At 46.0% G+C, this 27,999-nt stretch overlaps 2 protein-coding genes across 3 annotated transcripts; one reads left to right on the forward strand and one right to left on the reverse strand.

Moving 5' to 3' along the window:
* The first annotated feature begins 12 nt into the window (after positions 1 to 12).
* Positions 13 to 3,115, forward strand: tsn (translin). Its single transcript, XM_058082335.1, has 6 exons — positions 13 to 195; positions 353 to 446; positions 534 to 630; positions 1,092 to 1,207; positions 1,302 to 1,381; positions 2,248 to 3,115. Exons 1-6 carry the CDS (start codon positions 130 to 132, stop codon positions 2,476 to 2,478), a joined length of 684 nt encoding a protein of 227 aa, XP_057938318.1. The 5' UTR covers positions 13 to 129; the 3' UTR covers positions 2,479 to 3,115.
* On the reverse strand, positions 2,276 to 27,998 carry si:dkey-91i10.2 (uncharacterized protein LOC555224 homolog). Of its 2 annotated transcripts, XM_058082333.1 has the most exons (8): positions 27,760 to 27,998; positions 15,497 to 15,609; positions 12,607 to 14,144; positions 9,961 to 10,168; positions 7,729 to 7,927; positions 6,989 to 7,578; positions 6,602 to 6,747; positions 2,276 to 6,368 (listed from the first exon to the last, which is right to left on the reverse strand). In XM_058082333.1, the coding sequence occupies exons 3-8, from the start codon at positions 14,088 to 14,090 to the stop codon at positions 5,552 to 5,554; spliced, it is 3,444 nt and encodes a 1,147-aa protein (XP_057938316.1). In that variant the 5' UTR covers positions 14,091 to 14,144; positions 15,497 to 15,609; positions 27,760 to 27,998; the 3' UTR covers positions 2,276 to 5,551. The 2 variants fall into 2 exon arrangements, with proteins under 2 accessions (XP_057938316.1, XP_057938317.1); XM_058082334.1 differs by lacking the exon at positions 15,497 to 15,609.
* Between the last annotated feature and the right edge of the window lies 1 nt (position 27,999).

The raw sequence follows: 27,999 nt of genomic DNA on the forward strand, positions 1-27,999 counted from the left end.
GACAGACTCCAGTTAGCGCATGCGCAGTGACGTTTCGTGGGCACGTTCGGGTGGTTTTACGGCACGTCTCCTTACAAAAAAAACATTCCTCACGTTTGTGTGTTGTTTAGTCTACAGCAAAAGTCGGTCATGTCGGTAAGCGACATGTTTTCCTACATTCAAGGCTTCCTGAGTGCAGACCAGGACGTCCGAGAGGTAAGAAAGACCCTCGCCGCAGCTAGCTGCTAGCTACTACTAAGCTAATATTCCACACATAGCTGTCACTTGTGTTCCTTTTATCATAACAGCTGATTTGAATGCGTCTTTTCTTTCTGATTCAACGAGCACATTTTTGTTGTTTATATTATTGTAGGAAATCCGTAAAGTGGTACAAGTCCTGGAGCAGACAGCCAGAGAGATACTGACTGTACTCCAAAGTGTCCACCAACCGTCTGGATTCAAGGAGAGTGAGTGCTCTGCTTCTTTCTACTGTCTTTGTACTGCTTAGGTTTTCACTCACTGTTGGAATGTTTTCCTATTTTGACTGGCATTAGTTCCGGACAAGTGTACAAAAGCCAGGGAGTTGTTCTGCACGGTCCGCACACACATTGCTGACCTGAAGACCAAGTTTCCAGTGGACCAGTACTACAGGTACAGTGGTTCCCAACCCCTGCGCCGTGAGATGATGAACAATTACAAACTCTTCCACTAGATGGCAGAATTAACCCGTGGATCCACCTGTTACCATTCATACAACTGATTGGCGTTGTCCTGTGATATATTTCTAATATAAAATATGCCCAATAATGTTTAGGGAACCCTATGCTAGATTCTAAATGTCTGCACACTTAATCACTAACGTGTCCACATAACTACAGGATTAGAGTTCTTATTGTCCCTGAACCCTAATTCTTAATCTTAGCAAGACATTTTGGGCAAGTGTCTGCTTACACTATTGTAGAAACACTTTGTGGAGAGCCCATAAGGCCCATGAAGGCATGCCCAGAGGAGTTTGATGTAGAAGAACCACATCGAACACCACTGAGATTAACCAAAATGTTTATATATACATTCCTGTATGTGTCCCAATACATTTGTTCCCGTTCCTCCAGGTTTCATGAACACTGGCGCTTCGTCCTGCAGCGTTTGGCTTTCCTGGCGGCCTTCGTCGTCTACCTGGAGAGCGAAAGCCTCGTGACTCGAGAGGAAGTGGCTCAGATTCTGGACAGTAGGTACACAATTGTGTGGTTGTGCGCACGTGGGTATTGTTGTTGTCATAGAACAGTGTCTGACTGTGGCGTGTGTGTACGTGTGTATCGCAGTTGAGGTGGTGCGGGACAAAGGCTTTCACCTGGATGTGGAGGACTACCTGGCGGGGGTGCTGATCATGGCCAGTGAACTGGTGAGTACCTTCATTAGGAAACAAACGGCATTTTGCTTCATTTGCATATTCATAAGTTAGGGGTTGTCATGAGACGCTCAGTTGACGAGGTGTATTTGAATGCAACGCCTCATTGCTCAACAACGGGCAAAGGGTGATTCAAGTGTTCGGCTCCTGTTAAAGAAATGAGTGTAGATTTTCTTTTAGCTTGATTTAAATGTTCAGCCAATTTGAAGCTGTCAGTACATACATCTATAAAATGCACTAAAATTATTGATTAATCGTTTGAAAACCGTGATTAAAATCATTTAACAACCCTATTAAATAGATATATTTCACTATGCCACTCATTCACCGGGCAGACAGCCCACCTCCGTGGACGCCTTCCCTTCCGATTTCGGGTCTACTGATTCTTGTAAGGAGTCGATTATTTCCACCTGCAAAACAAACACGGTAATAATAATTTATTTTTTTTAGAAATATGTGATAATAAAGGTAAAATGTACAGCAGGTTGTAACAATGCCACTCTTGTTTACTCATGTTTAGTCTTTATGCTTCACTGGGTGTGTGTGTTCAGCGTGTGTAGCACTCTTATTGCAAATGTTGATCTGAAATTGGTAAATGTCAATATAAAGCTAGCAGGAGGGTTTGGTCTATATCAATTACTGGCAGTTATGCGTCACTGCATGTGTGTGTGTGTTCAGGGTCCCTGAACACACCGTAGCACTCTTATTGCAAATGTTGATCTGAAATTGGAGAATGTCAATATCAAGCTATATGGGGATCTACTGTCTGTAAGATTCAACCACGTTCCCTGGAGCAGCACATGAAAATGTCATGTTTGGGACCTTTAATGTTGCACCCTTCTGCCCCCCGTCCCTCTCAGTCGCGTTTGGCCGTCAACAGCGTGACGGCGGGCGACTACAACCGCCCGCTCCGCATCTCCAACTTCATCAACGAGCTGGACTCGGGCTTTCGTCTCCTCAACTTGAAGAACGACCCGCTTCGCAAACGCTACGACGGCCTCAAGTACGACGTGAAGAAGATCGAGGAGGTGGTCTACGACCTGTCCATCCGAGGCCTGGCCAAGGAGCCTGAGCACGGGGGAGGCAAATAATAGACTGGGAATTGGGGGCAGGGAATTTGGATCAAAGGGCCCCACCACACCCGGACGTCCAAAACCAGGTTCAGATTGAGGGCCCAGCAGCCAAAGACGGACTGTGTGTGCGTGTGTGATAATCAGTGCTCCACTTCAGGGGTGTCCATACTTTTTCCAACAAGGCCGGGATACGGAAGAACGGAAGGATTTTGGATGCAGCAGAACCAATCCAGTGTAGGGCCGTACTAATACTGTATATGAATCGGGTCGGAACATCCTGGATCCCAGCTCTTTATCAAATGTAACATTTCCGGTTGGACTTCGGACACCCTTGTTCTAGTTGTAGGTCAGCAAGCCATGCCGCTGTGGATTGGCTCCCTCTGAAGGATTTGCTCCGAGAATTCCTGAAAGGATGTCTTTTTTTTTTTTTGGTGACTTTATTTGCAAAAAAAAAAAAATTCATTTCTCCAGTTTTTGTTTCCTTACCAAATTGTATTTGCGACTTTCGTGAAGGAATAGTTGAAGAAATCTTGGAACGCTGCTCCTTCAAACGTGGACCTGATGTGCGGTTCTGCATGTGCCATCATCTTTGTGCGTGTTGTGTTCAGCGTGTGTACCTTCCTTAAACTTTAAATACATTTGTATGCGCAGTGTGGTACGGTCCATCTGTCTTTTTCTTTCAGCCCACCACACACAAAAAAAACAACACAATTTTAAAATGTTTTTTAATATTGAGTCACAATATATTATTACATCAGGAAATAATACAGCAGGTCTGATTTGAAATGAGAAATGGTGGGGAAAAAAAGCACAGTAGTGTTGGTGTGGACACAGTGATTCGCCACCTTGGTCAGTCACCCTTCGACAACACGAACGGCATCGGAACGTGGAGCGTTCCGATGGACCCGCCTGTTGTGGAGAATGCAATAATGTAAACTCTTCTAGCTGGAGGGTTCAGTAAAGTGCTACAAAGAAAATAAAGCTTTCATGATTTGAAGTCGTGAACGTCGCCTGCAGACTGAAAGGGGGGCCGACGGGGGTCAGTCTAGTCTGTCAAAATGCTGCTTCAGTGAGGCTTTGCAAATGTGGTTGAAGTTTGGAGGAGCCAAGGCACATCAGCTCAGACATTAGACGCGGTCGAGGCGTTTTTTTGGAGCAGAGTTTCTCAACCTGACCACTTAGCTGGAAAATTAACAATAATTACGATTGAGTAATTCATTCATTAATTTTCTACCGCTTATCCTCACGAGGGTCCCAGCTGTCTTGGGGCGAGAGGTGGGGTACACCCTGGACTGGTGGCCAGCCAATCACAGGGCACATATAGACAAACAACCATTCACACTCACATTCATACCTATGGACAATTTGGAGTGGCTAATTAACCTAGCATGTTTTTGGAACGTGGGAGGAAACCGGAGTACCCGGAGAAAACCCACAGGGAGAACATGCAAACTCCACACAGAGATGGCCCGAGGGTGGGATTGAACTCGGGTCTCCTAGCTGTGAGGTCTGCACGCTAACCACTCGACCGCCGTGCAGCCCTACACTAAAATTCTCCTCTTTAATCCTGTTCCCATGTATCCGTGTCTGGTGGAGATTTGAGAGACTTGGTCTCAAGAGGTCCGATAGGTCACCTGATCTGTGGAAAGCTGCCAAACGCTTCTCGAGAAGACCGGACCTCAGTTGTCCGATTGAAATCCAGTCAAAAGTCAAAACCGTCCCAATTCGCACAGTGTCTGCCCAACTTTGGGCTCAATCCAGATTTGCTTCTTTGCCAGTTCCGTGATTTAGAGTATGGAACCATACCAAGACCAGGTACTGCTTGATTTGGTCTGCACCTGAGTTTGATTACCGTGTTCACCAATAACCAAATGGACCAAACCAAGGAGCGCAAGCTGGTGTTCATTCCAAACTAGATTCTGGAAAATCAAAAGTGAGTAGGCCGACTAGGAATTGGTTTTAAACTATCTCAATTTGCGTATTTGACTGTTGGTTACTTTGGCTGGAGACTGGAACCATATCAAGACCGTGGACCGGTTGATATGGTCTGGACTTAATCGTGAGCAAATTAAGCGATTATCAAACGGGAAAACAAGGTCGTTCTTGAGGCTGCCTGAGGGATGTGACCTTTTGACCTGATGGTACTTGTACTCGATTCATATGGGCGTACATCGAAATTGGGGGTAGTAATAAACATAACATTATCTGATCTCCACATTATTAGATTTATTATGGTAATGGTCAAACCATTACCATAATAAATCTAATAATGTGGAAATCAGATAATGTTATGTCACAAACATAAATAAGGACCATCGACATCATCTAATTTCATGATGGCGGTCCATTCGACAGACCACCAAAAGTTAGCATTTCATACAGACTGAGGTTGAAAAACTCTGCTGAACAACAAACTGAAACACGACTCGACTTTGATTGCACGTACGAGAACACGGAAGCGATTTGGGAGACCAGCAACAAGAAGCAGGAAAATGGCAGCAAAGCGAGTCTTGGGGGGGGGAATAAAGCGGCTACTCCGATTGGAACTGATCGGTTATTGCTGTGTTTCCATTCAAGTCGCTCCCAGAGGCTCTACCAAATCTGTGGCAGTGAATGTTGCTCTGCCGCCAGAGTGCACTAGGTGGCGGCATATACACGGGAAGTGGGGGGTTGGGGGGGCGACCACAAACAGGAAACACACAAAGCGCTAACATGTCTGTCTGTAAACTCCAGTTAAGTCCATCACAGTCTGGTATAAAAATGTTCAGTCATGCTTCCCAGCACACACACTAGTACTGAAAATACAGATCTTCTTCATGGAGGACAAAACAGTCTTTACAATCATGGCCGACACAGCCCCGTTTTTTTGGTTGTCCGAGTATTTGATCAAAGTCGGTCTCCACGAGTGATTTCATGATGATGTGGATCGGCCGTAGCTAAGTTTAAAAAAAAGTGCTATTCTCTTCTTCTAAGTCAACGAGAGGCTTTACCGGACTTAAGAGAGGCGGCAGCATGGTGGCGCTCCAAAGTGCAGCTTTGCAGTTTGGGGTTCTTTATCGCGAAGGGAAGGAAGGCAGTTGGATGCTCGGTCTCAGGAGCGACTCTGGTTGGTGTTGATCATGATGTTGGGCAAAGCGTTGCGTCTTTTCCTCCACGTTCCCAAGTCCCGAGTATATCGCTTTATCTGATGGAACCAGTGCTGAGTGCGAGACTTGTCTAAGGCGCGGAAAACAAAGGACTCCCGTCGAATGTCCAGCACCTCAAAGGTGTCATCACATTCCGGGTCCATGGACACCACGCAGTTCCCCAAGTGGATGGGTTCCCTCATCACGGCGAATTTCCCGCTGCTCTTGTCCTTGATTAGAACCAGAACTCCATCTTGGATGCTTTCTCCGCCACCCTCTCCCAGCTCGGAACTCTGCCCCTGGCCGTCTGGAGCCCGTTGTGTCCTCACCATCAGAAGACTCTGGACATTCTGGAACTTCAGAGCCTTGGTGCCCTTCTTCACCCATTGGCCATCTGCCGGTTGGGAAAGCTGGATCGGCCCCTCCATGATGAAACGTGTGTTTTCCCTCGCCCATCCGACTGTCTTCATCGACACTTCTCGCATCTCGATATTTATGACCTCCCGATTCTTGCGGCTGTCGCGACGGAAAGATCGCAGCGACCACGAGACTCCGTTGCCTTCCTGCTTGGTCTTCATGTTGATGTGCTCCAGGTGGGATTCCACGCGACACTTGGCCTCGCGTAGACGTGCAAATTCCGGGTGGTTCTCGGGAGTCACCTTGATGATCCGGCTCAGCAGGAGTGGGTATTTGGTGACACGTTGGAGGGGCGCCATGAGGAAGGAGCGCAGGTTCATTCGACGCAGTGCTGTGTTGTCATTCTGGGAAACATCCAGGAAGATCCTGGAAGAGAGAAAAGTGTCGTGAATGTGTTGCGGGAATACTCGGGACAACGTGACTCACGGGTGAGCTTTGGCTCAGCCTAAAAATAGCAACCATCGCAGCTCAAAATAGAGGATCCTCTGAATTAGTGATAACCTTCTGTCTTTTCCATGAGGAATCACACAGAGCAGACGTGGTGGAAACCAGAGAACCTCTGCATGGACCCGCATCACAGAGACCAATAGAGGAAGTACCTGAGCAGTTCTTTCTCCTTCTCCAGCGCATTGAGCATGTTGACCGAGGTGGACTGCTGCAGACAGTAGGTCTGGAAGGCCGGAAGCATGTTGACAAACTCCAGAAAGATCTCTCCGATGGACACCGTCAGCAGATCCTCGTCTCCCTGAGGCCAAACGTTAGCCAGGAGGTCATCCATCGAGCAACAACCAGACTTGTGACTAAAGTCCTTGTCTCAGCATTTTAAGTCAAGTCTCTTTTGGGCTAGTCAAATCCCTGATGTGGTACCGTGCGGTATTCGGTCTTAGGATCAAGTCTCGAAGATCTTATCAGCTGGGAAGTCAATTTTTTATGGAAAACCTAACGTGTCATTCCAAGAAAAACAAAGCTGATGAGATGTTGCTCACCTGGTCCATGGCCTGGTCGATGCTGTCCTGAAGGTGCTCTGTGAAGCGGTCGTTGACGTCTATGAGCTCCTGGACGTTAGCAAAGACCACATTTAGCTGATCAGCAGTCAGCAGCCCGGCGCTCTGCATGGGGCAGTAGAACTCCTCCTTGATGATGCGAAGGTCCTCGCCGTAGCTCGTCTCGGTGTTCAGAAACTCCAGAAGAGCCTCTTTGCGCTCAGTACGCAGCTTGCAGCATCGCTCGCACATGCTCGCTCCTCGCTCTCTGGAGGTCTCGTCCCGCCGCCCGCAGTCCAGACACGGTCTGTGCACGTCCCAGTTCCGGAGTGAGGCGGAGGGTCTTTTCCAGGTGCGAGACAAGCCCGGGCCGATGCCGCTGTCCACCCGCTCCACCTCGGCCCCGCGACTGCGGCGCTGACGCCGAGGCTCGCTGTCCTCGTCCTCGCGCTCATCGCTGAGGCCCACGACGCCGCTGTCTGCGCTCAGGCTGCTGATGGTACTCCAGCGGTGCTGCCTGGTCCGGGTGACACTCAAACCCACCTGCCGCTCCTCGCCTGGCGGCTCTGAGTGGCCGCGGAGGGCTGCTGGAGCTGATAAGAGAGCGCCGAATGACCTTCACAGTGTAACCAATGTCGTCGGCACTGATTCCAGATCAGGCTTTTCGTTTCCGATAAACTTGACTTGGTGGAAAGATAACTTGGTCAGGACCATGTTCAGACCCGACATGGGGGCGTACTCACCGCTGTCTCGTTCCCGCCGATGAGTGTGGGTATGGGCGGCGGCAGCGATCTTCATCTCCAGCTGTTTGCGCTTGGAGGCGTCGGCCGGCATGGGGTCGCTGTAGTGCGGCCGTAGGCGACACTCGCGCTGAGCCCTCAGCGTCTGCGACAGCTCATAGGCGGCATCCGAGCTGGAGCGCCTGCAGCCTAGCGCCGTGTTCTGATGGGAAGGACGCGTGTCAGTCGTGTTGTCATGGAAACAGACGAACCAGCACTCAGGAGGATGAGTCTTCCTGTGTGATGTCTTGCATTGTTATGTAATCCCTTTTGACTATTTGGAGAGCTCCCGAGAATCCAAATTTCACAGCAAGACGGAGCGCTAAGGTCACATGACGGACCCAAACATCTCAACTTGAGACGTTCCTCAAGCAAACACTCATCTGAAGCCCAAGCTAAGGAATTTGGCACAGGAATTTCTTTGACGAGCTCTGAGGGTTAATCAGGCACGGACGGGAGTCACAAATCACATTTTCCGCTTGGCTTTCGGAAGGCGGGGTTCTCTTAAAGCGACAGGAGCAAGAATTCTGGACATCTTACTTTGACTCTAAACGGCTCCAAGCTGACCTGCAATGTAGACGTCACTTCAGGACCATCCCTGGAGGTCTTGGCACACCAGTTAGAAGGTTGGCAGTCTGGCACTCCGGCCAGGGTGCAGACTTTCCGAAACTTGGGCCTCAGCGTATGTGTACGCATGGACCAAACTGCGATTGTTAGCTTGTCCCCGCCCTCAGATGACGCAACAATTATGTGATGCCATTTCCACTTGATTTAACTTGTTCAATAGAGGACTGAATGTAGTCCTGCTTTCACTTTCACTTTACATTCATGAGCAAAGGACGATGCTGCTGCGTCTGGTTTTCCGACTGTCATGGAGGCACAATTAGCCACACACGATTATTTCAGCTCCTTCTTTATAAATTAAATATTTTTGTAGTTATAGCATGGAAAACCTGTTTATGACTTAAATACAGGCCTCTGGACTTGCCGCCTTTAACTTGTATACCCAATATAGTACACATAATAGGAGTAAATAAGTCAAGGTGTGTGTTGCTATGAATGTGTACCGTAGTGGAGTGGCGGACAGGAAGTGGCGTGGGTAACGGCCGCTTCAGTAGCCTGTGTTAAGGATTATTGTGCCTGTTTTCAGGCGATCATGCGATTATCAGTAACATTACTGACCCCTAGTGACCGGATTAGAAGCCTACATAACGTCTTTGAATGGGTTATATTTTTTTTTTTAGTTCATTTAGATTTGTTCTTTGCTTGAAAATTTTAATTAAGGCAAACGATATGTAAGATCTGCTTAGCTTAACTGACCCATTAAAAGCTATTTTCATACAATTTGATTCGAAACTGAATTTAGTTAATATTTTGAAGTAACTCTACTCCTTCCATTCATCTTCTATGCTGCTTGACCTCAATGGGGTCGCGGGGGTATGCTGGAGCCTATCCCACTTGACTTTGTGCGAAAGGACAGGGTCCACCCTGGACTGGTCAGCAGTCAATTTGCAGGGCACGTATAGACAAACAGCCCCCCCGTATGGCGTCCATGAGCGGAAACCTGACAAAGCTCTTTCCTCAGATTTCCCGTCCGCTCACCTCGAGTGACATTGTTTTCCGTGCGGCGTTCCCATTACCGCTCCCCTAAAATGATGCTAAAGCTGTTATTTTGGGACAAGACGATTACATAATGCTGCCTTATTTTCGACTGTCAACAAGCGGCACCGTAAACAACACATTAACGTCTTCCACTGCGACTTCATCAGACGACGCTTTGGAAAAAAAATAACCTTGCCTGCTTCCTTCGGATTGGGAATGGCGAGTTAATGGTTTTTGTGCACCGTTTGGCTCCAGGAATGCAGCGTTGAGCTAAGCAGTTGCTGCAGGATGGAGTGGGGGGGGGGGGGGGGGGTCGGGACGTGAGGATGAAAGTAATCCTAATTATTCTTTTCTCAGCGTTCTCAGACATGGAGATGTTTGGTGGAAGTATCCGTTATGTCCTTCCCGTCTCCGCACAAAGCTCTGCATCGGCATGCGCGAGAGACACGCACGTCTCTGTCGCAGTCCCCTTTGCGTGTCCCCGCCATCCTTGAACACCGAGAGATGATGGCGTTGACAGGCGGAGCAAAGACGCGGCAAACGCATGCACGCATGCAGACATGCAAAGGAAAAAAAAAAAAGGCAAATCCTTACGCATTCTCGCACTTCCTCCTCTTCTCCTCCTGCGGCTCCCGCTGCTGCAGGCGTCTCGTCGCCAACCTCGGCTCCTCCGCAGGCCGTGGTGGCCGTGGTTGCCATGGCAACGGCGGAGGGCTGACGGCCGGCGCGGGGGGCGGCGATGTCTCCGACCCGGTCAGCTGACAGCCTGACGGGGGCCTCGGAGGAGATCTCTGCACTGCAGCTGGTAGGGGAGAGGAGACGAGGGGAAGACGGGGTGAGGGAAGGAGAGGGCGAGGATGGGGGGGAAGTCAAGGAAAGTCAAACCGGGGATTCCTTACATCATCCCTGATGATCATTCCGCATCCCGCTGATGCTCACACGTTTCCTCCGGCTATGTCTTCCTCTATCCCCGCTCGTCATCCTCTTTCCCTCGCTCCCCACCCCCGAAACACCGCATCTTACCCCCCAGTCCTCCTCTCCGGGGGACGGTAATGAGCCACATTAGCAGCTGAAGTCCTGGACTACAGGGACACTCTTTAAAGACAACAAACACTCGGCAGTGTCACACTTCCCAAATTCCTTTGTCTGCAGCTCAGCCGAGAAATACAACCCGGTATCGGTCCTCCATTATTTACTGCACCTGCTTCAAACATCTCATTATCTCCGCCATCTCCATGATCATTGCATTGTAGTTGCAAATGGATGCTTTTCTCCGCTTAAAAAACACTGCTTCAGGGGAAATCTGCTGTCATGTTGAACCAAACCACTGGTGGTGGTGGTGGCGGCTTATTGGCTTATTTTTCCACTGCAAAGAAACGACTGGCTCATAGCTCAGAAAATGTACAAATTCGTCACAGCACCACGTACACGATGAAATGGATGGGCGGATGGACATCTTCAAGATGAACCACTTTGCACAATATAATAATCAAAGGTACTAACTCGTGCCAATAATGCACACAGAACACTGAACAACCTCATGTCTGTCTCCTTTCAGCAGTCCTCCTTTCACATTCATTCTGTCTGAAGCCGTCTCAAAGCCAGCGTTCCAATTTAGCGTCGGCTGTCACGCCTTGCCAACGCCTGCATGAAAAGTAATAACTTGTAGCAAGTTGATTACATCTTAACACGGCCATATTTAATGCTGAAATAACCTCGTTTGTCACTTCCACTAATGCGCACGTCACTCTAATTCATTGACTATATTTCCCTTCGAGTGTGCCTCCGGTAGAGACAAGTAATCATAACACTCCCTTCTCTGCCGCTGTTGGAACCCATTCAGTACTTTCTATTGCATAAAAAAAGAAATGCTCTCAGGTGTAATAAATAGATGACATATTATTGTAGTAAGACACAGCCTGGACTACTCATTCTACTGCACGATGATCTCAGATGATCAATCATGACCAAACATTGACAGCTGTTATGCATCAGCATATGTGTTAAATATAATAATATGTCAGCAAATCATCCTTATTCATACACATCAACATCACACACGTTTGTTAGCCGGCTAATTTAGGTACTGCAACCGTGCATCAGCATCAAAACAACAGCGGCAAACGAGTGAGAAAATATAAAATAATAATTGTAATGGTAATGGTTTAATTTCATTTGAACATGCATCAGATTACAATTGAGTGCATCCCATAATCAGTTCCCAGTTCCACATGTCCAAAAGGAGTAGGAAGAAGCAAAGCTTATTAAATCCTACCCCTCCATCTGGTACTTTTACAATCATTAGCTCTTGCATTTGTTCACTTCCTGCTTTCAATAATACATTTTTTTTCTTTTTTTTTAATGTTTAAATGTTGTAATTTTTTCTGCTTTCCATAATACAGTTTAAGGTTTTGTTTTTTGTTTTTTTTTTAAATAATGTACCTCGTACCGAAGTACTCGGTGATATGAGCATCCAATGCCATAATGGGTACCATAGTGCGTGTCAATATAGTGATATATATAGCACATCATGACTGGTTCAAGACTCTTCATCCTTGTATTTAGCAAACATCAACTGCTTGTATTGTTTCTTGAATTGGCTCATCGTTGTGCATTGTTTGATTTCCTTACTCAATCCATTCCATAGTTTGATTCCACATACTGAAATGCTATGGCTAGCATAACGTAGTCCTAGCATAGAAGTGTTTCAAATGTACTTCTTCCCTGAGATCATATTTCTCCTCTCTTGTAGAGAAGTATTGGATGACATTTTTAGCTAATTGTTTATTTTTAGCCTTATGCATTATTTTAGCTGTTTGAAGATGAACCATATCAGCAAGTTGAAGTATTTGTGATTTTAGAAATAAGGAATAATTGTGTTTGTTTATTTGGGCGACAGCGAGGAAAGACCGTTTACTATTCTTCATCCACCTCCACAAACACCCCTGCCAGCTCCGACTGCTGTTCTCGCCACAAATGTGAGAAGTCGATAACACAACAAGCAACACGTCTACTCAAACTAGATAACACTCAACCCCCCCCGCACACTTAAACTGTGGTCAATGCAAAAAAGACGCTTTCTAGCTGGACTCAGAGATTGTAAACATTCCTTGGACTATGTGGTACCTTCATAGTTTTTAGTTCTAAAACCCTGAAAACAACCTGGCCAAAAAACAAACAGCACTTGACTAAGGTTTAAAGCTCTTGAATGTGAAATGCTCCCCCCCCCCCCCGACTAACCTCTTCTTGATGAGGTCCAGAGCTGATCCAATGAGGCCATCCTTCATCTTGTAGATCTTAGCTCCGTAACTGGATAGGTCCGTGCCCTCCAGAAGTAGCGCCGGACAGCAGGAGGAGGGGCGTTCCCCATTCGCCCTGCTGGGAGGGAAAGGAACCGACCCCGCTGGTTCCAGACTGCACCTCCTGCGCCGTCCGTTACCGTCCTCATCAGGACCTGCTGGAAGAGATCTTGTCTGGGTTGTGCTATCCTCGGCCTTCAGGGGCGAACGAGGAGATGGGCCCGTGCGGATTGGAGAGCTTGTGGCGGCGCCGTTGCATGTGACTCCGCTTGTGCTCTTGTCTGCGTCCGAGTCCCCTATCTGTAGACCACATGGGTGCTCAGAAGGAGATAGATTGGTTTGTACCCCAGAACCTGCTGTGGACTCCGGGTTCTGCTCCCTCCCCTTCTGCCTCATCCTCTTAAATTCCTCAAAGGTCGGGATGTAAAGACGGCCAACAGGCCCTTTTTGGAATTCCGATACAGAATGAGGTCCGTTGTTGTTGCCTGAAAGGTTGTCGGTCGTGTAGGAAGCGTGAAGCACTGTGGGGCTGCGTGGGGTGCTATGGAGCGCCAGGTTTGGGCTGCTGTTCTGCCGGCGCAGCTGAAGTCGCCTTAGGACCTCCTGTTTGATGTCCTCTGGGCAGGTTATGCGTAATCCGCACACTGGCCGTGTTGAATTACGATGAGGCACCCCCTCCCCAGGATCCGTGGTCACATGAGGCCGTAACGGGAGGGACTTGAGAGGCTCTATCCCGGATCTTGCACTCTGGAGGCGCAGCTTTTCCCTCAGGCCTTTCCTTGCATCCAGTTCATCCACACCTCGAGGGAAAAGCAACTGCGGTAGGAGCGGTAGATCCTTTCTTGGGAGTCCATGTCGAGGGTAGTAGGCCAGGCTTTCAGGGTTGGGCACCAGGCCCGGGCCCCCCAGCACTGATCCCTCCGGAGGCCCATCATACCAGTGACTCTGGGAGGTGCAGCGCAAAATAAACTCGCTGTCCACACTCCTGTATGCAGGAGCGCTGGAGGAGCTCAGACCTGAATCAGATACAGAGTTTGAGTTCAGGTTCTCCATGCTCCTGTATGGTCTGCTGCTTCCTGCTTGGACGCAGCAGTCTGGAGACCGTCTTTGTTCCAACACCATCCCTGGAGGTCCTTGCCTTCCGGAGCAATGCCTCCAACCTAAGTTATTGAGCAGGGTGCTGCTGTTACACCTGGCCACAAGCGGGAACGCAGGCCCCTGAAGACCATGATAGTGGGGGGCAACATGTCTGTGTCGGGGGAAGGCAGAGAGGGGGTCGGGAGATGGGAGGAGGTTGGCGATGCAGGGTTCCATGTCTATGACTAGAGAGGGGGCGCAGCTCACGGATGAGCCGGCGAACGGAGCGGCGATGCAGGATGCGGTGGAGGGGTAGTCACGTGGTGGTGGAGACCTCACATCTGGCATGGCTTTGGACCGGGTCCCTCACAGTCGCGGTCGGCTGGTGTCCACATCTGCAGCCTAGATGAAGATGAGATGAAGAAAGATGAAGTAATCAGACCAGAAACATGATCGTGTCCGGTTTAGCCTTCTCACAATGTTGCCTCCATGTCTTCACGGTTAAGGGAGACCAGGGTTCCTGCAGGAATCTAGAATCATGTTGAGGGGTTGAACAGGTTTTGGCTTTGGGATATTGATTCATTAGAGATCTTCAAATAGTCCACTGTGCAAACAAAGCTGTGAAGCGGCTGCCTCAGGAAGCGTGTTCATTAGAATAATGGCACATTCTTCTCAGTCTGCGGCAAGAATAACAATAAAAGCCTTTTATTGCCCTGCTTGTGTGATGTCGAGAGGAGGAGATGGTCAGGAGGAGATGCGACGGAGAGAGGGAGGAAACGAGGGCGACGTTAAGAGAAGCGGCATGTAATGAAGATAATGCTTGGCTCGGCTCTTTCCTCTAATATGACAGCAATGTTAGCTTTAGCCACCAGACCACGCTGACACTAATGACCACAAATAAGACCCAAACGTCCACCGTTGGCATCTCAGACGAGGTTTAGGCTGCGGTTATGAAACGCAGCCTCGGAGGGCTCATCCAAGATGCATTAGGCCAATAATTAAAATCAACCTTCTTTAGAGTCTTGGCGTTCCGTGATTCCGAGGCACGGAGAGGCCAGGCTAATGGAAGAATCTTCATGGATGAGAGTGAGAAATTATTAATATTTATATTGATCAGCACTCATTTTCAAACAGGCTCTGTGTGTGTCAGATTGGCGCCCTCTGCAGGGGGGATACGGGCGGTACTCATTCATTTTCTACCGCTTATCCTCACAAGGGGTGCTGGAGCCTATCCCAGCTGTCTTCGGACGAAAGGCGGTGTCCACCCTGGACTGGTGGCCAGCCAATCACAGGGCACATATACTAGACAAACAACCATTCACACTCACATTCATACCTATGGACAATTTGGAGTCGCCAATTAATTAACCTAGCATGTTTTTGGAATGTGGGAGGAAACCGGAGTCCCCGGAGAAAACCCACTCATGCACAGGGTTGCAAACTCCACACAGGGTGGAATTGAACCCAAGTCTCCTAGCTGTGAGGTCTGTGCGGTAACCACTCTATACCTCTCAAAAGAAGTCGACACCAGGAATTAACTAACTTGCACCTTATCAGTTTGATAGGTTAGTTCCTTGCTCAAGGGTACAATGCACTGGTCTTTCTCTATGTTTGAACCCCCAGCGGGTCTTGAAACCACCAAGCTCCAGGTATAAAACGCCTCATCTGGCTTTGTTGGGGTTACCTAACAGCAGGCGTTGGGTTTCGTAGGATCGGGTTTGGCCAAACGCCACGTCTGGACCGTCTTATCTTACCCCATTTTTTTTCATCCGGCCTGCACGCTGCCGCTTCTTGTGGCTCGGTGACTCTCATTCCCAAAAAGCACCTCCTCTGCTCCACCTCAGCCTCAATCTCGATCTCCGAGGACCTGGATGAGGAGAATGAACATACATGATGATGCTGATGACGTTGCGCTGATCCAGCACATGCGTCCTGACAACATAGAACCAAACCTAACCCGCTCCTCTTTTGCAAATTTAATCAGACAACAAGACAGTTCCAACATTAGTTTCTCTCTGGAGAGAAGCAGAAAGTGTTTTCTTCAATCCCCACACAAACCCAAAAGGGCTTCGTCTGTTTATCGATTCCGTACTTGCAGCCTAAAATGTAGCACCTTGATGTCGCACTTAAAACAGTCAAAATGGTGAGAGTACGACTCGGGTAAATATTACCATCATCATTCCCAGTAAGTGTGCAAGGACAGTAGTGGATTTAAATAAGTAGTCATAATAATTCATTAATAAATGATTTATAATGACATTAAGTACACAGTCTTTAGTTTGAAACACAGCCTTTAGTTTGTCCGACCGAAGACCCGAAATCACAGAACATCTAATTAGAGTTCACTTCTTTTCCCACACATGACAACAAAACAACGTGGATTCCTCACTTAACAAAGCAGCAGCAGACATGAATGTAAAGTAGAGCATATCCCCCCCACTCCCCACCCCCAACCCCCCACCCCCCAACGGGATGCTGGGATGTAGAACACTGCTGACAAGTAACACTGTCATTTTGACGTGACTCCCTGCAGATAGCGCCACATATCCATGGGGTGGTGCGTGATGGACAGGGTTATAAAACTACACAATATGCAGCATGTGTTTTAGCTACTGTGTTTACCTTACTGGTTGGCAAAAATTGTGTTGATAACCATAGAACAGGAAATGGAACCTATTGCATGAGAAAGTATGCAATACAGTATACAATTAATCCAACTTTATCAATGACATATATTTACATTACATTTACATTAAACATTCAACAAGTGGAACATTTTCTATGCTTGATAGAATATAAAAAAATGTGTAACCCTAACCAGTAAATACCGGAATAGTAATAATAAATCATGAATAATTACTTGATAATTAAGTAATATATACATCATAATTACATGAATAAATATTTAGATTTAGATGTACACTGAACTCGGCACTCACTTTTTGACCTTTTGTATTGAGTTGTGGACTCCTATAGAGCAGCTACACGCAATAACCCGCACAGAAAGCTTTCTAGATCTTCTAGAATGTGCACCTATTCCAGCTGTATTTATTTCCTTGGATTTCCAAAACTGTCTGTTTTCACTGATTCCACCCACGGCCCTCCTCTGGACACACCCACTCCGCTGTGATTGGTCACACTTGAACTTGATCCTTTTAACGCGTGCACACACGTAGTTCAATTCCAAACGTGACAATTCTAAGTAGTTCATGGTGTCTTAATTGTAATTTAATTGGTATCTTTATGCAAAACAGCCCATTATTTGTGTTGTTTATGTTGGTATAGTTGTTGTCCAATCAGCTAAATCGATGACGGACTGAAAGGATATCATCTGATTTGTATTTGGAGCTTCCAAGCATCACAGGAGCGCCGCACGCATCCAACTGAGAGACTTCAAAGAAGGCCGCTTATGCAAATAAGCGCCATCGCCGGCAATGAGCCCTAGCTGCGAAGATAAAGGAAGCGTGCCGAGACGGGAGCTCCGAGGAGCTTCTGATGACGCTGCACGCCATCTTGTCGCCTTCTTTGAACATCTCTTTCACTTTGTTTTATCCCCACTTGCTGACCACTTCATTAGGTCCAGCTGCTTGTTGTTTGCATCGTGCTGAGAGATGCTAATTGTAATGTTTTCGCCCTGCCCTGCATCCATGGAGCTAATTGCGCATGAATAATCTGACTAAGCGAGCTCGAGGTGGCACATTTGACTGATGAAGCGGTCAGGCTAGTCATTACTAAACGATCACAGAGGGAAACAAGCCTGATTGGAAATATGTCCATATCAAGGTGATGCATCGGGTGTGTTTGTGTCAGCGCCACCTATTGATCGATGAAGGCTCATAAGTGATCACAAAAACGAACACACCCTTCACATTTCGGCAAATATCTTTTCATGGGACAACACTAACAAAAACACTTCGATACAATATAAAGTAGTCAGTGTACAGCTTGTATACACCTCAACACACAACCATTAATATGTATTTTGGTAGTTAGAGCATAGAAATCTATTTACAACCTTCTAAATATGGTTTTCAATTTATTAGAGCTCTCTACACATGATATAACACCCCTATAGTCATCTTTACACTCTTATTACCAATAGAGTGGACATAATAACAGCAAACGAGCCATTTAAGACTAAATAAGACTGTGTTGTTGAAAATGCGTTGACATCGGGGCTTCAGAGTTGAGTTTTAGCTTAGCATTAGTTACGGCCGCAACAGCAGAAAATAGCCTGCGATACAAGCTGCACATCAACTACTTGACATTGTATCAAAGGGTCATTTCTTCAGTTTTATATCATGAAATATTTACACGGTGGTCGAGTGGTTAGCGCGCAGACCTCACAGCTAGGAGACCAGGGTTCAATTCCACCCTCGGCCATCTCTGTGTGGAGTTTGCATGCGTGGGTTTTCTCCGGGTACTCCGGTTTCCTCCCACATTCCAAAAACATGCTAGGTTAATTAGCCACTCCAAATTGTCAATAGGTATGAATGTGAGTGTGAATGGTTGTTTGTCTATATGTGCCCTGTGATTGGCTGGCCACCAGTCCAGGGTGTACCCCGCCTCTCGCCCCAAGACAGCTGGGATAGGCTCCAGCACCCCCCGCAACCCTTGTGAGGAAAAGCAGTAGAAAATGAATGAATGAATGAACAGTATTTGTAGCATGAATGAACGTATGAGAGACCCTGTACTCTTGCTCTCTTTCACTTCACCTTCCTTTTCATTCATGCTCGTCAAATCGATCGATTGTTCATCCCGGGAACCCTGCAGGGTGACTCGGTCTAATTCCTGGGGCAACAGTAAAAACAAACAGCTTCTCGAGCATCGCTGCGTTGCCGCGTGTTGTCATCGGTGACATCAGCAACTCCCACGTTGGCCACATAAACATCAACAATCTGCTCACGTTCACGTGCGCACACACACACACACACACACACACACACCGAGCTCAATCAGCCGTCTATGAGCCAGCGGCGGCGAGAAAGACAAAGCGGTGACGTGGGCGCGTTGGGGCCGCTGATGGTTGGAGTGGGAGCGAGAAGTTGAGGTCGATGAGGTGATTGTTAGTGAGTCACTGCACGTGGAGTGGCCAGCCATAGTGGGAACTATGGGAAAACACTATTTATATTTATATTTATTATTTATTATTTATATTTATTATTTTATTGTATTTATTTTATTATATTTATTTTATTATATTTATTTATATTTATTTCAACCACCTTCTACTATAAATCTATATATATTTGCTATATTTATTAATATGAGTATTTATGTATGGTGGACAAGTGGTTAGCATGTTGGCCACACAGACCTGGGTTTGATTCTGGGCATCTCTGTGTGGAGTTTGCATGTTCTCCCCGTGCGTGCGTGGGTTTTCCCCGGCTACTCCGCTTTGCTCCCGCATTCCAAAAAGCATCCCAGATCATGATGAACCTCCCCTCCCCCCCACTGTCTCAGGTGGGATCTCCTTGTCATGCCAGTAATGTTGGAAGCCATCTGGACCGCCAAGGTTGCATTTTTTTCCTCATCAGAGAATACAACATTTTTTCCACCTCTCAATGTCCCATGTTTGATTCTCCCTGGCAAAATCTAAACGGGCAGTTTTGTGGCGTTGAAGGAGACCAGGTCTTTTCCCGTAGATTCGGTCTGATGGTTGATGGGTCTGGACTGATGCCCATGACGTCAACATAGGCATCTTCCGCAGTTAAAAGTGAAATGTCTGTTGAGACCATATCCAAGGTTGAGACCATTAGAGAACCCCTGGTGTAAAATATTTCTATATTTGAAGTAAATTAAAGTGTATTTGTTTGAACATGTATTTTGAAGTCATGTAAAACTAATGTAAACACTGCGTTTAGGGTTTAATAGTGTGCCTTTTGTTGCTTCGCCAGCTTAAAGGCGCAGGAACTTGGCAGTCGGAGGTGCCTCCGCATCCTGTTATCACCGGCAGATGGAAACCGCTAATTGCTAACCCCGGGTAGTCTTTATCTAAAGTGGAGAGGACAGCCATGATTAGCCTGCCGTGAAGCGTCGACTGTCAACCTCTTCCCCCCCCCCCATTCCCGTTCCCTCTAACATCGATATCACCGCAGTCAACTCCATTTATTTTCCAATTTACTCATTTTCTGCGTCACCTGTCACTCCCTCGGGATGATTTCATGAAGTCAACGTGCTAACTGCTAAGGGCCAGCTCGCAGTGATTAATCATAGCACTGTCATTAATTAATCAGCCGTGCGTGAATGTTATATGGTGATGACTTCATAAGCAGTAAAAAATTAGATTGAACACTAAAAGATCTGTTTTACCCGTCTACACACAAACGCTTGAGCTGCCATTTTGGAAAATCTCCACTCTGGTGGGAGTTTTGTGGAGTGGTCAATTATGCAAATTAGACAAATCAACACCATAGATGGATTACAGCACTGGAATTATGATATTAATAATAATTATTACATTAACTTTGTTAAATGAGCACCTGATGGTCGCATCATTACTGGGTGTTTCTGTGCCCGGTGGGGTACAGTGTGGTCGTCTTCAACAACCATGCCTTTCTCCTCTCCAATTAACCTCCCCTCCTCATCATCCTCTCGACCGAGCCACGTCGAGATGCCACCAAAAGCCAAATCCAACCTGGTCGGGGTAATTTATGTCCGAGCAGAGCATCACCTTCCACCAGGAGACATTCCCCATCTTTCCCAGCATGCATCAATTATTCAACCTTTAAAGAACCATTGAAAAGGTTCTTCAAAGTTTTCCTTCCCAACGCACGCATTCAAAGGAAAAGGAAAGCCAGGAGACGTTTGTGTACTCACTTTGTGTGTTTGCAGCGACACCGCACACCGCCTCCTCTCCCTCCGGAGTAAAGCATGGTAGTGATCGGGTGTGCGCTAGCTATTGTTACAAGCAGGAGGGGCCAACTGAGCATGCTCCAGTGTGAACGGCCCTTGTGGTTGGCATGGAAACCGACAAGCGAGTCGCTCTGTGTGGCCTGCGTGCTGACACGGAGGGTGTTGTGTGTGTGTGACAAACTTTTTGACTTGAGGGTCACACCGCCTAAAAGAATTTGGCCGTGTGGAGAAAAACCGTTGCTGCTTTTTGTGCATCGCCCAATTTCATTTGGATTGTTTTTTTGTTTTTTTTAGACTCGCTAATGGAGATCCCTACAAATAAACTGATCTCGTTTGTGACTAGGCTTAGGGTTTGAAATTGGGGGCTGGGGGTTTATAGTAGAGACAGAACCAGGACGGGAAACATCTGACCTCTGACCCCTAGTCACGTGCATATCAGGGTTTGGAGTGAGGAAACACCGGCACAGCGGCTCCTTTTTTTGTTTGTTCCCCTGCCTCCTGCAAACATGGCCGTCTAAACCACACAGCAAGCGAGGAACCCACACCATCAATTATTGAATCCTCATGAATTATCCAAACACGAGGACCCGTCTCATGTTGACCCGGGTGTCGAGTGAACCGGACCTCGGTGTGGGACTAACGCCATACACGAAGACCTGCTCCTATTGGCTGATTTGCTTTATACTTGATGAGAATCTGTATTGACAGACAGGCCATTCATCTGGAAGAACGTCTGATAAAGCCGAGCCAAAGGAGGAGAGCGTTCAAACCCAAAGCCGAAATGTAGTATCCTGCTCTGGTCACTAGGGGTCCATAAGGCTTAGTCTAAACCACGGCAAGCTAACAGGACGGTAAAGGTGACAACAGCGTGTTGTTTCATGTGTAGAGGGCTCTGATAATGTTAAAAAAACATATTTAGAAGGTCGTAAAATGCTGTAATGATGATAATATTCAATATTCACACGACCCCTCCCAGCCTGCTGCGGGAAGACTGGTCCATAGTAGTCCATAGTCGGATAGAGTCCGATAAATTGCAGTAAAGGGACCGGCTAACAGGCTTCCTCAGGTGCTCAGTGGGAGGGGGGACCGCCCCACAGTCCATCGCTGTGCACCCGGTCTAGTGTGAGTGCTCCCACAGACGACCCGACCGTGATGACAACTCCATTGAGCTGTGTCTCAATACTTATGAGGACTGAGGAATGTCTGACTTATTATTACTATCATTATTTCTAGTAGTATCATCTTCATTATTATCATTATAATAATAGCTGGCCGCACGGTGGACGAGTGGTTAGCATGTAGGCCACACAGTCGGGAAAACCTGGGTTGGAATCTCTGGTCGTTTGTCTATATGTGCCCTGTGATTGGCTGGCGGCATGGAAAATCAACGGATGGATGGATCATAATAATTCTTATGACCATTATTATTATTATTATTCCGCCAACAGCTGACTTTGCAGCATTCCTCAACACGCTACAGTGGTCTCCGTGGAGACGCCGTCTGCTTCCCGAGGCAGAAGACGACCTCCATGCGGCCTTTCAAATATCGACTCTGTGAAATATTTTTGCTGCCTCTCCGGCATTTCTCAACGCTCTGTTGTTGTTTGTCTCGAATCTTCTTTCCTTTCCGTTCATGCAGCAAAAATATCTTTGTCTTTTTTTCTTATCAGCATCTCCAACGACCCCCGAGGTCGTCTCTTAATGGCGTCTCCACGTGTCCTCGCTCGCTGTTGTCTTCTCAAGTGATGTTGTCATTGTTGTGCGGTGTTGTGTCTTCTCGTTGCCTGTCGCCGACAGCAGCAGCCTCCGTTAGAAGTCGCTCCGACTGATGTGTAAAATGACGCTCAAGAACCTGGATGGAGTCGTGAACCAGCCGTATGATGCCGCTATGTGCACGCCCCTCCTGATGTGCGTACTGTACGTAAAAGTACATATACTAGGTCAGTGTGTTTCCGTTACGTAACACCTGACCTGATGTAAATGCTGCTTCCCTATCCGCCACAGATGGAAAATTAAATAATGGATAAGGGAAATGCGCCTCCATGGTTGTGTGTGACCTATTTACACACTCACACACTCACACACACTCCTGTTGGTCGCCAGGTCACCTACTGTAGCGTACCACCGAACCCATTATCTTCATTTTTCATCTTGGAAGACATTTAGGACAATTCATGCCTTGTGGGAAGACTTTGAGTAAAGGTCCTTTCTCTGTTCATCATTCACCTCCGACTGCACAAAGGGGCAAACAGGACTAAAATATATATAAAGTCTTCCGAATATGCCAATGATTGGTACAAAAAGATGTCAAGTATTTATATTTCACCGGGAAATGCAGTATTCCACCATTAAAATACTGTATTAGGTCATTTGTTCATGCAACATTTTACCATTAAGACCTTGTATTTGCCCACAAGGTAGAGATAGGTTATGCTAGCTTGGCTTAAAACACTATTTTGCTATTAAAATGCTGTTTTAGTTCAAGAAAAGCCAACATTCTACCATCAATACACTAGAGTTGCTCACAAAAAGGCTATTTTAGACATCAACAATCTTATATATTTGCCTACAGTTGGACATTTTGGCACAAATAGGACTAAAATGTATATAACGTCTTCCTAGTATGCTAATGATTGCCACAAAAGTGCTATATTTTGGTCCAAAAAGATGTCAAGTATTTATATTTCACCGGTAAATGCAGTATTCCGCCATTAAAATACTGTATTAGGTCAGGAAAAGGATAGTTTTGTCATTTGTTCATGCAACATTTTACCATTAAAACCCTGTATTTTACCACAAGGTAACGATAGGTTATGCTAGCTTGGTTTAAAACACTATTTTGCAATTAAAATGCTGTTTTAGTTCAAGAAAAGCCAACATTCTACCATCAATACACTAGAGTTGCTCACAAAAAGGCTATTTTAGACATCAACAATCTTATATATTTGCCTACAATTGGACATTTTGGCACAAATAGGACTAAAATGTATATAACGTCTTCCTAGTATGCTAATGATTGCCACAAAAGTGCTATATTTTGGTACAAAAAGACGTACAGTATTTATATTTCACCGGGAAATGCAGTATTACGGCATTAAAATACTGTATTAGGTCAGGAAAAGGATAGTTTTGTCATTTGTTCATGCAACATTTTACCATTAAAACCTTGTATTTGCCCACAAGGTAACGATAGGTTATGCTAGCTTGGCTTAAAACACTATTTTGCAATTAAAATGCTGTTTTAGTTCAAGAAAAGGCAAGTTTAGTCATGCAAATGCAACATTCTACCATCAATACACTAGAGATGCTCACAAAAAGGCTATTTTAGACATCAATAGTCTCATATATTTGCCTACAGTTGGATATTTTGCCACAAACATTGAATAAATGAGGCAAATATGAATACAGTCTTCCAGTGTTTTGACTTGCTAAACATCTGGATGTGTAATCTTGACGTTGACGTGCATGGCATGGAAAAACTCAAAGCTTCCGTGGTTATTGGCCGCTTGGCAGTGCATTTGCATGATGGCAACACAAAGACGGCGGACAGGGTCAGGGTCAAACTAATGAATTTAGGTTCTTGTAATCACACTAATGAAGGGATTATGTCAAATGCTCCGGATAAATTATTACAGGATGTGGGCCACATCCCTCACACATCATACGGGAGCAAATGTAAGCGTTTTAGCATATTTTTACCCGTATAGTCATGTATGAGCAGCTCACTCTTAATTAGTAGCTCAATCTACCACTAATTAGTAGCTCAATCTAATCCTAATTTGGACTCCATCCACTCACGGCCTGTTCCAAGGGGACGAGGACGGGTGGATACGAAGAAGTTTCTCCTGCACGGGAATGACAAGGTTGTTCGGTTATCTCCCCAGGATTTTACCCCCCCTTCACATTCCGCTGCAATCAGCAGGAGATAGCACATGCACGGCAACGTCATCGCTCAATCGTGGCGGCGTTCCTCTCGTCAAGGCTAGCACGGACGAGCTCAAGCGGCCCTGCAGGCCGGACTGGAAATTAGTCGGAATGTTTTGAGGATTTTGTGTCCGCATGAGGTTGTCTTAGCTGCTAAATGAGGGTTTTTCTACCATAATGACTTATATTTTTATTATTGATTGAGACATTTTGATTGTATTAATGTTGTCTTTGAAATACACACAAATGTTTATAAATATCATATGGAATGGTGTTTTCATTCCAAAATAAATGTATACATCAACATGTCTCATTATCCTCTCATTATGTGGGCGGTATCATTTCCTTGTGGGCGTGGTTTGCATGTAACCGTTCTCATTGGCGGGTGGGTCACTTGTTTTTGCGCCCTGCGAATCCTGCCTAGCAACAAGAGGTTACAGACAAGGAATCAGGCGCTACTGGGCCCTCGAGCTAGCTAAACTTGTATTGACTTTGCGAGTTACTAATCATGAATGGCATCATTTTGTCTGTGTGCTTTAGCTGGAAGGGAAATGTCAAAAACAAGAGAGTACACTCCAATACAAACATGGAAGTAACAACTTATGTTGATCCCGTGGTAGCGGGATCAACACGGACGCCACCTTCCTGTCCTCAAAATGGAACCAAAGAAAGTTGATAAAGAATGTGATGAACACGACTAAACTGATTCAATAACTCATGACAAAACAGGAAGTGGTTTTCCATATAAAAACACACTATAAAACACTATAAAAACGTGTTTTGTGTTAACATTTTTGAGAGTCAACTGCTGATGACTTAGCTGATTTCCGGTTCGAGTTGCCATTTTGTTAGCAATCCATGCTAACAAGGATGTTAGCATGTCACACTCACAGACGTGTGCCATATCGTGCCCTAACCAGGAAATGTACACAAACCGAGGCAAAGTTTTAGTGTACATTTTTTTACATTAACCGAAAAAACCGACACAAATCAACAAACACCATCTTATCACCTGTTCCTCTTATGTCTCTGGAGAAAGTCGCATGCAACATTTGGTTTCGGTTATGTCGGGTTCTCCCAACATAACATGACTTAAGTGCATTGATCCAACTCATCTGTAAAGTCAACAAAGTGAGAAAGCAGCTGATCTCAGCCGATGAGCTAATGGATGCTAATTGAGGTCGCGGATGGAGCAACAAACAACAGGCCGAAGGGGAGTAAATACACACCGCGGCGCCTCGGGGGGCCTTTCACATTATCTCGTGTCTGACAACAACACACCGACTTGTCTCATTAAATCCCGTCTTATTGATCCCGACGAGCCCCGCTGTGCCGACAGGCACCCAGGAAGCCGTGCTTCTCTGCAGGTTTCGCCTCCCTGGTCCCTCTCGACCCGTGTAGGGCAACACGCGGAATCACGAACAGACAACACGGAGGCTGTCAACCCATGTAAGGTGTCATCCATACACCTTAGCTGATGCTGACCCAGTTAGATTGCAAACTAGCAACGCTACAGTGGAACTCCTTAGCATCAATTCATCCAGAGGGTCCAACTCTAACCAAAACAGATGCTAACCAAATCAATTTTCCCATAATATATATAATCATGTTAAAATCCAATAAATGATTTCCAGAAATAAAAGTTTTTATATCTTTGGCTTTTTGTAGCTAACTGTTCCCAAAGACTCAATGTGGTAGCGGAATCGACAACCTTCCTCGTCAACACCACCTTCCTGTTTTGCCATGAGTTATTTCTTGAAGCGTTTCTAATCCAAATCAACCAAAACGGAGCCAAAGAAAGCTGCTAGTGCTAGCGTATTGATAAAGTAGCTGAGAAACACGATTGAATCGATGACATAACTCATGACAAAACAGGCAGGTGTCGATCTTGGGTTACTTTCATCCTTCAGTGAAAGTGAAAGTAACCTTAAATGTTCATTTATCTGATTTGTTCATCATTTATATGCATTTGAAATAGTTGTATCCATGTGTTTTGGATTAACATTTCTGAGAGTCAACCGCTGATATGATTGACGGGTCACGTAACGTAGCTGGCTTCCCTTTTGGATAGCGAACTAAGGATGCCAACAAGAACACAGTTGGACTCATTCTAGCCAAAAAATGTCTGTAAACCAAGGCAAAATTCTGCTAGATTTTCAAAAACACGCTAACCGGGATGAGGTTCCAGTGTACTATATATATATATATGCTAAATCCAATCCAATGCAGGTCAATATACCATATTTGAGTCTTGTTTTGGAACATGGAAGCTAATTAATAAGTTGGGAATTATTCACAGAGTCCGTTTGCAGTCATGTGACCACTATAAGTGCTATGTGCACAAACAGCGCAACTCGATTAGTTTTCATGAGCGACTTGCGATTGCAGCTAGCCTGGCACGCCGCCATCATCCTCTGAGGCATCTCCACTAACGGCCAGCTTCTGCACACGCACACACACACACACACACACACACACACACCATCAAAACCCTTCATGAGAGACTCCAGAGCGCCCCCGAGGGAAGCAGTGTGAAACAACAAAGCATTTCATTAAAATTCAGTCGCTTCACAGAGCATGCAAGCCATTTTACCCATCATGCACCTGCAGGAAATCCATCCATCCATCCATTTGAAGTGATTGAGCAGCAAAGGCAAGCTCTACGCTAAATGGAGTGGGCGGGTAGATCCCAATGACTCCCTCTGATGGAGTGTCTATTTTGCTCACACCCGCCGGGGGCCTGTTTGCACGGTATCTTAGGGTTGCTATGATATGCTGTGATGTACTAACCAGTCTCATCTCTTCCCTCTGAATTTATACAAATATAAGATAATATTAGCATGTTTTTTTACAATGTACTTTGTGAAATGTATGTCCACATTTTGTTTTTTATTTTTCATTGGAAACACAAAACATGTTTTTATATTATTTATTATTGTTACATGAAATGAAGAACTCATTCATTCATAAAATTAGTAAATACACGTTTTTTTTTGTTTGACAGCATCACTAAGCATTGTCTTTGTTCTTTACTTTTATCTTAGGAACACTGAGGACCTCTTAAGATGTCTTCAGTACTCTTTTTATGATCATTATGATTATTAATTGAATGACTGCTGGTCCAATCGATCAATAGTTGATCAATAGGTGAAGGGCTGCAGAGGTCTATATCGAACCATGCTTCATTTGTTCCAAAAAAGTATAAATTTTTGTACGAAATGTAAAAAAATGTACTCACTCTGAGTTAGTTGTGGTCCATCGCCTCCATCACATGAGGCGTAGGGGCAGGTTCTGTCTGGGTCCGGTACCGGGTAGGCTCGGTTCGCAGGGTGAAGCCTCTCATCTACACGCTTAGATCGACGTAAACGTAAACACGAAAAAACAGAAGAAAAAGCTTAACAGCTCAGCGCTTTTCTGCGTTTTTCTCGGAGGATCCTGAACACGCGACCTCTTTCTTTGCGGCTTTCTCCTTGGGAAC

Source organism: Doryrhamphus excisus, chromosome 9, assembly GCF_030265055.1.
Source record: "Doryrhamphus excisus isolate RoL2022-K1 chromosome 9, RoL_Dexc_1.0, whole genome shotgun sequence".
Classification (NCBI taxonomy): Eukaryota; Metazoa; Chordata; class Actinopteri; order Syngnathiformes; family Syngnathidae; genus Doryrhamphus; species Doryrhamphus excisus.

Coding starts and splice junctions, on each gene's coding strand:
- tsn (XM_058082335.1), top strand. CDS start 130: ATGTCGGTAAGCGACATGTTTTCCTACATTCAAGGCTTCCTGAGTGCA. Junction 196..352: donor CAGACCAGGACGTCCGAGAG/GTAAGAAAGACC, acceptor ATATTATTGTAG/GAAATCCGTAAAGTGGTACA. Junction 447..533: donor ACCGTCTGGATTCAAGGAGA/GTGAGTGCTCTG, acceptor GACTGGCATTAG/TTCCGGACAAGTGTACAAAA.
- si:dkey-91i10.2 (XM_058082334.1), bottom strand. CDS start 14,090: ATGCCAGATGTGAGGTCTCCACCACCACGTGACTACCCCTCCACCGCA. Junction 10,169..12,606: donor CTGGACCTCATCAAGAAGAG/GTTAGTCGGGGG, acceptor CTCCCCTACCAG/CTGCAGTGCAGAGATCTCCT. Junction 7,579..7,728: donor TCGGCGGGAACGAGACAGCG/GTGAGTACGCCC, acceptor CTCTCTTATCAG/CTCCAGCAGCCCTCCGCGGC.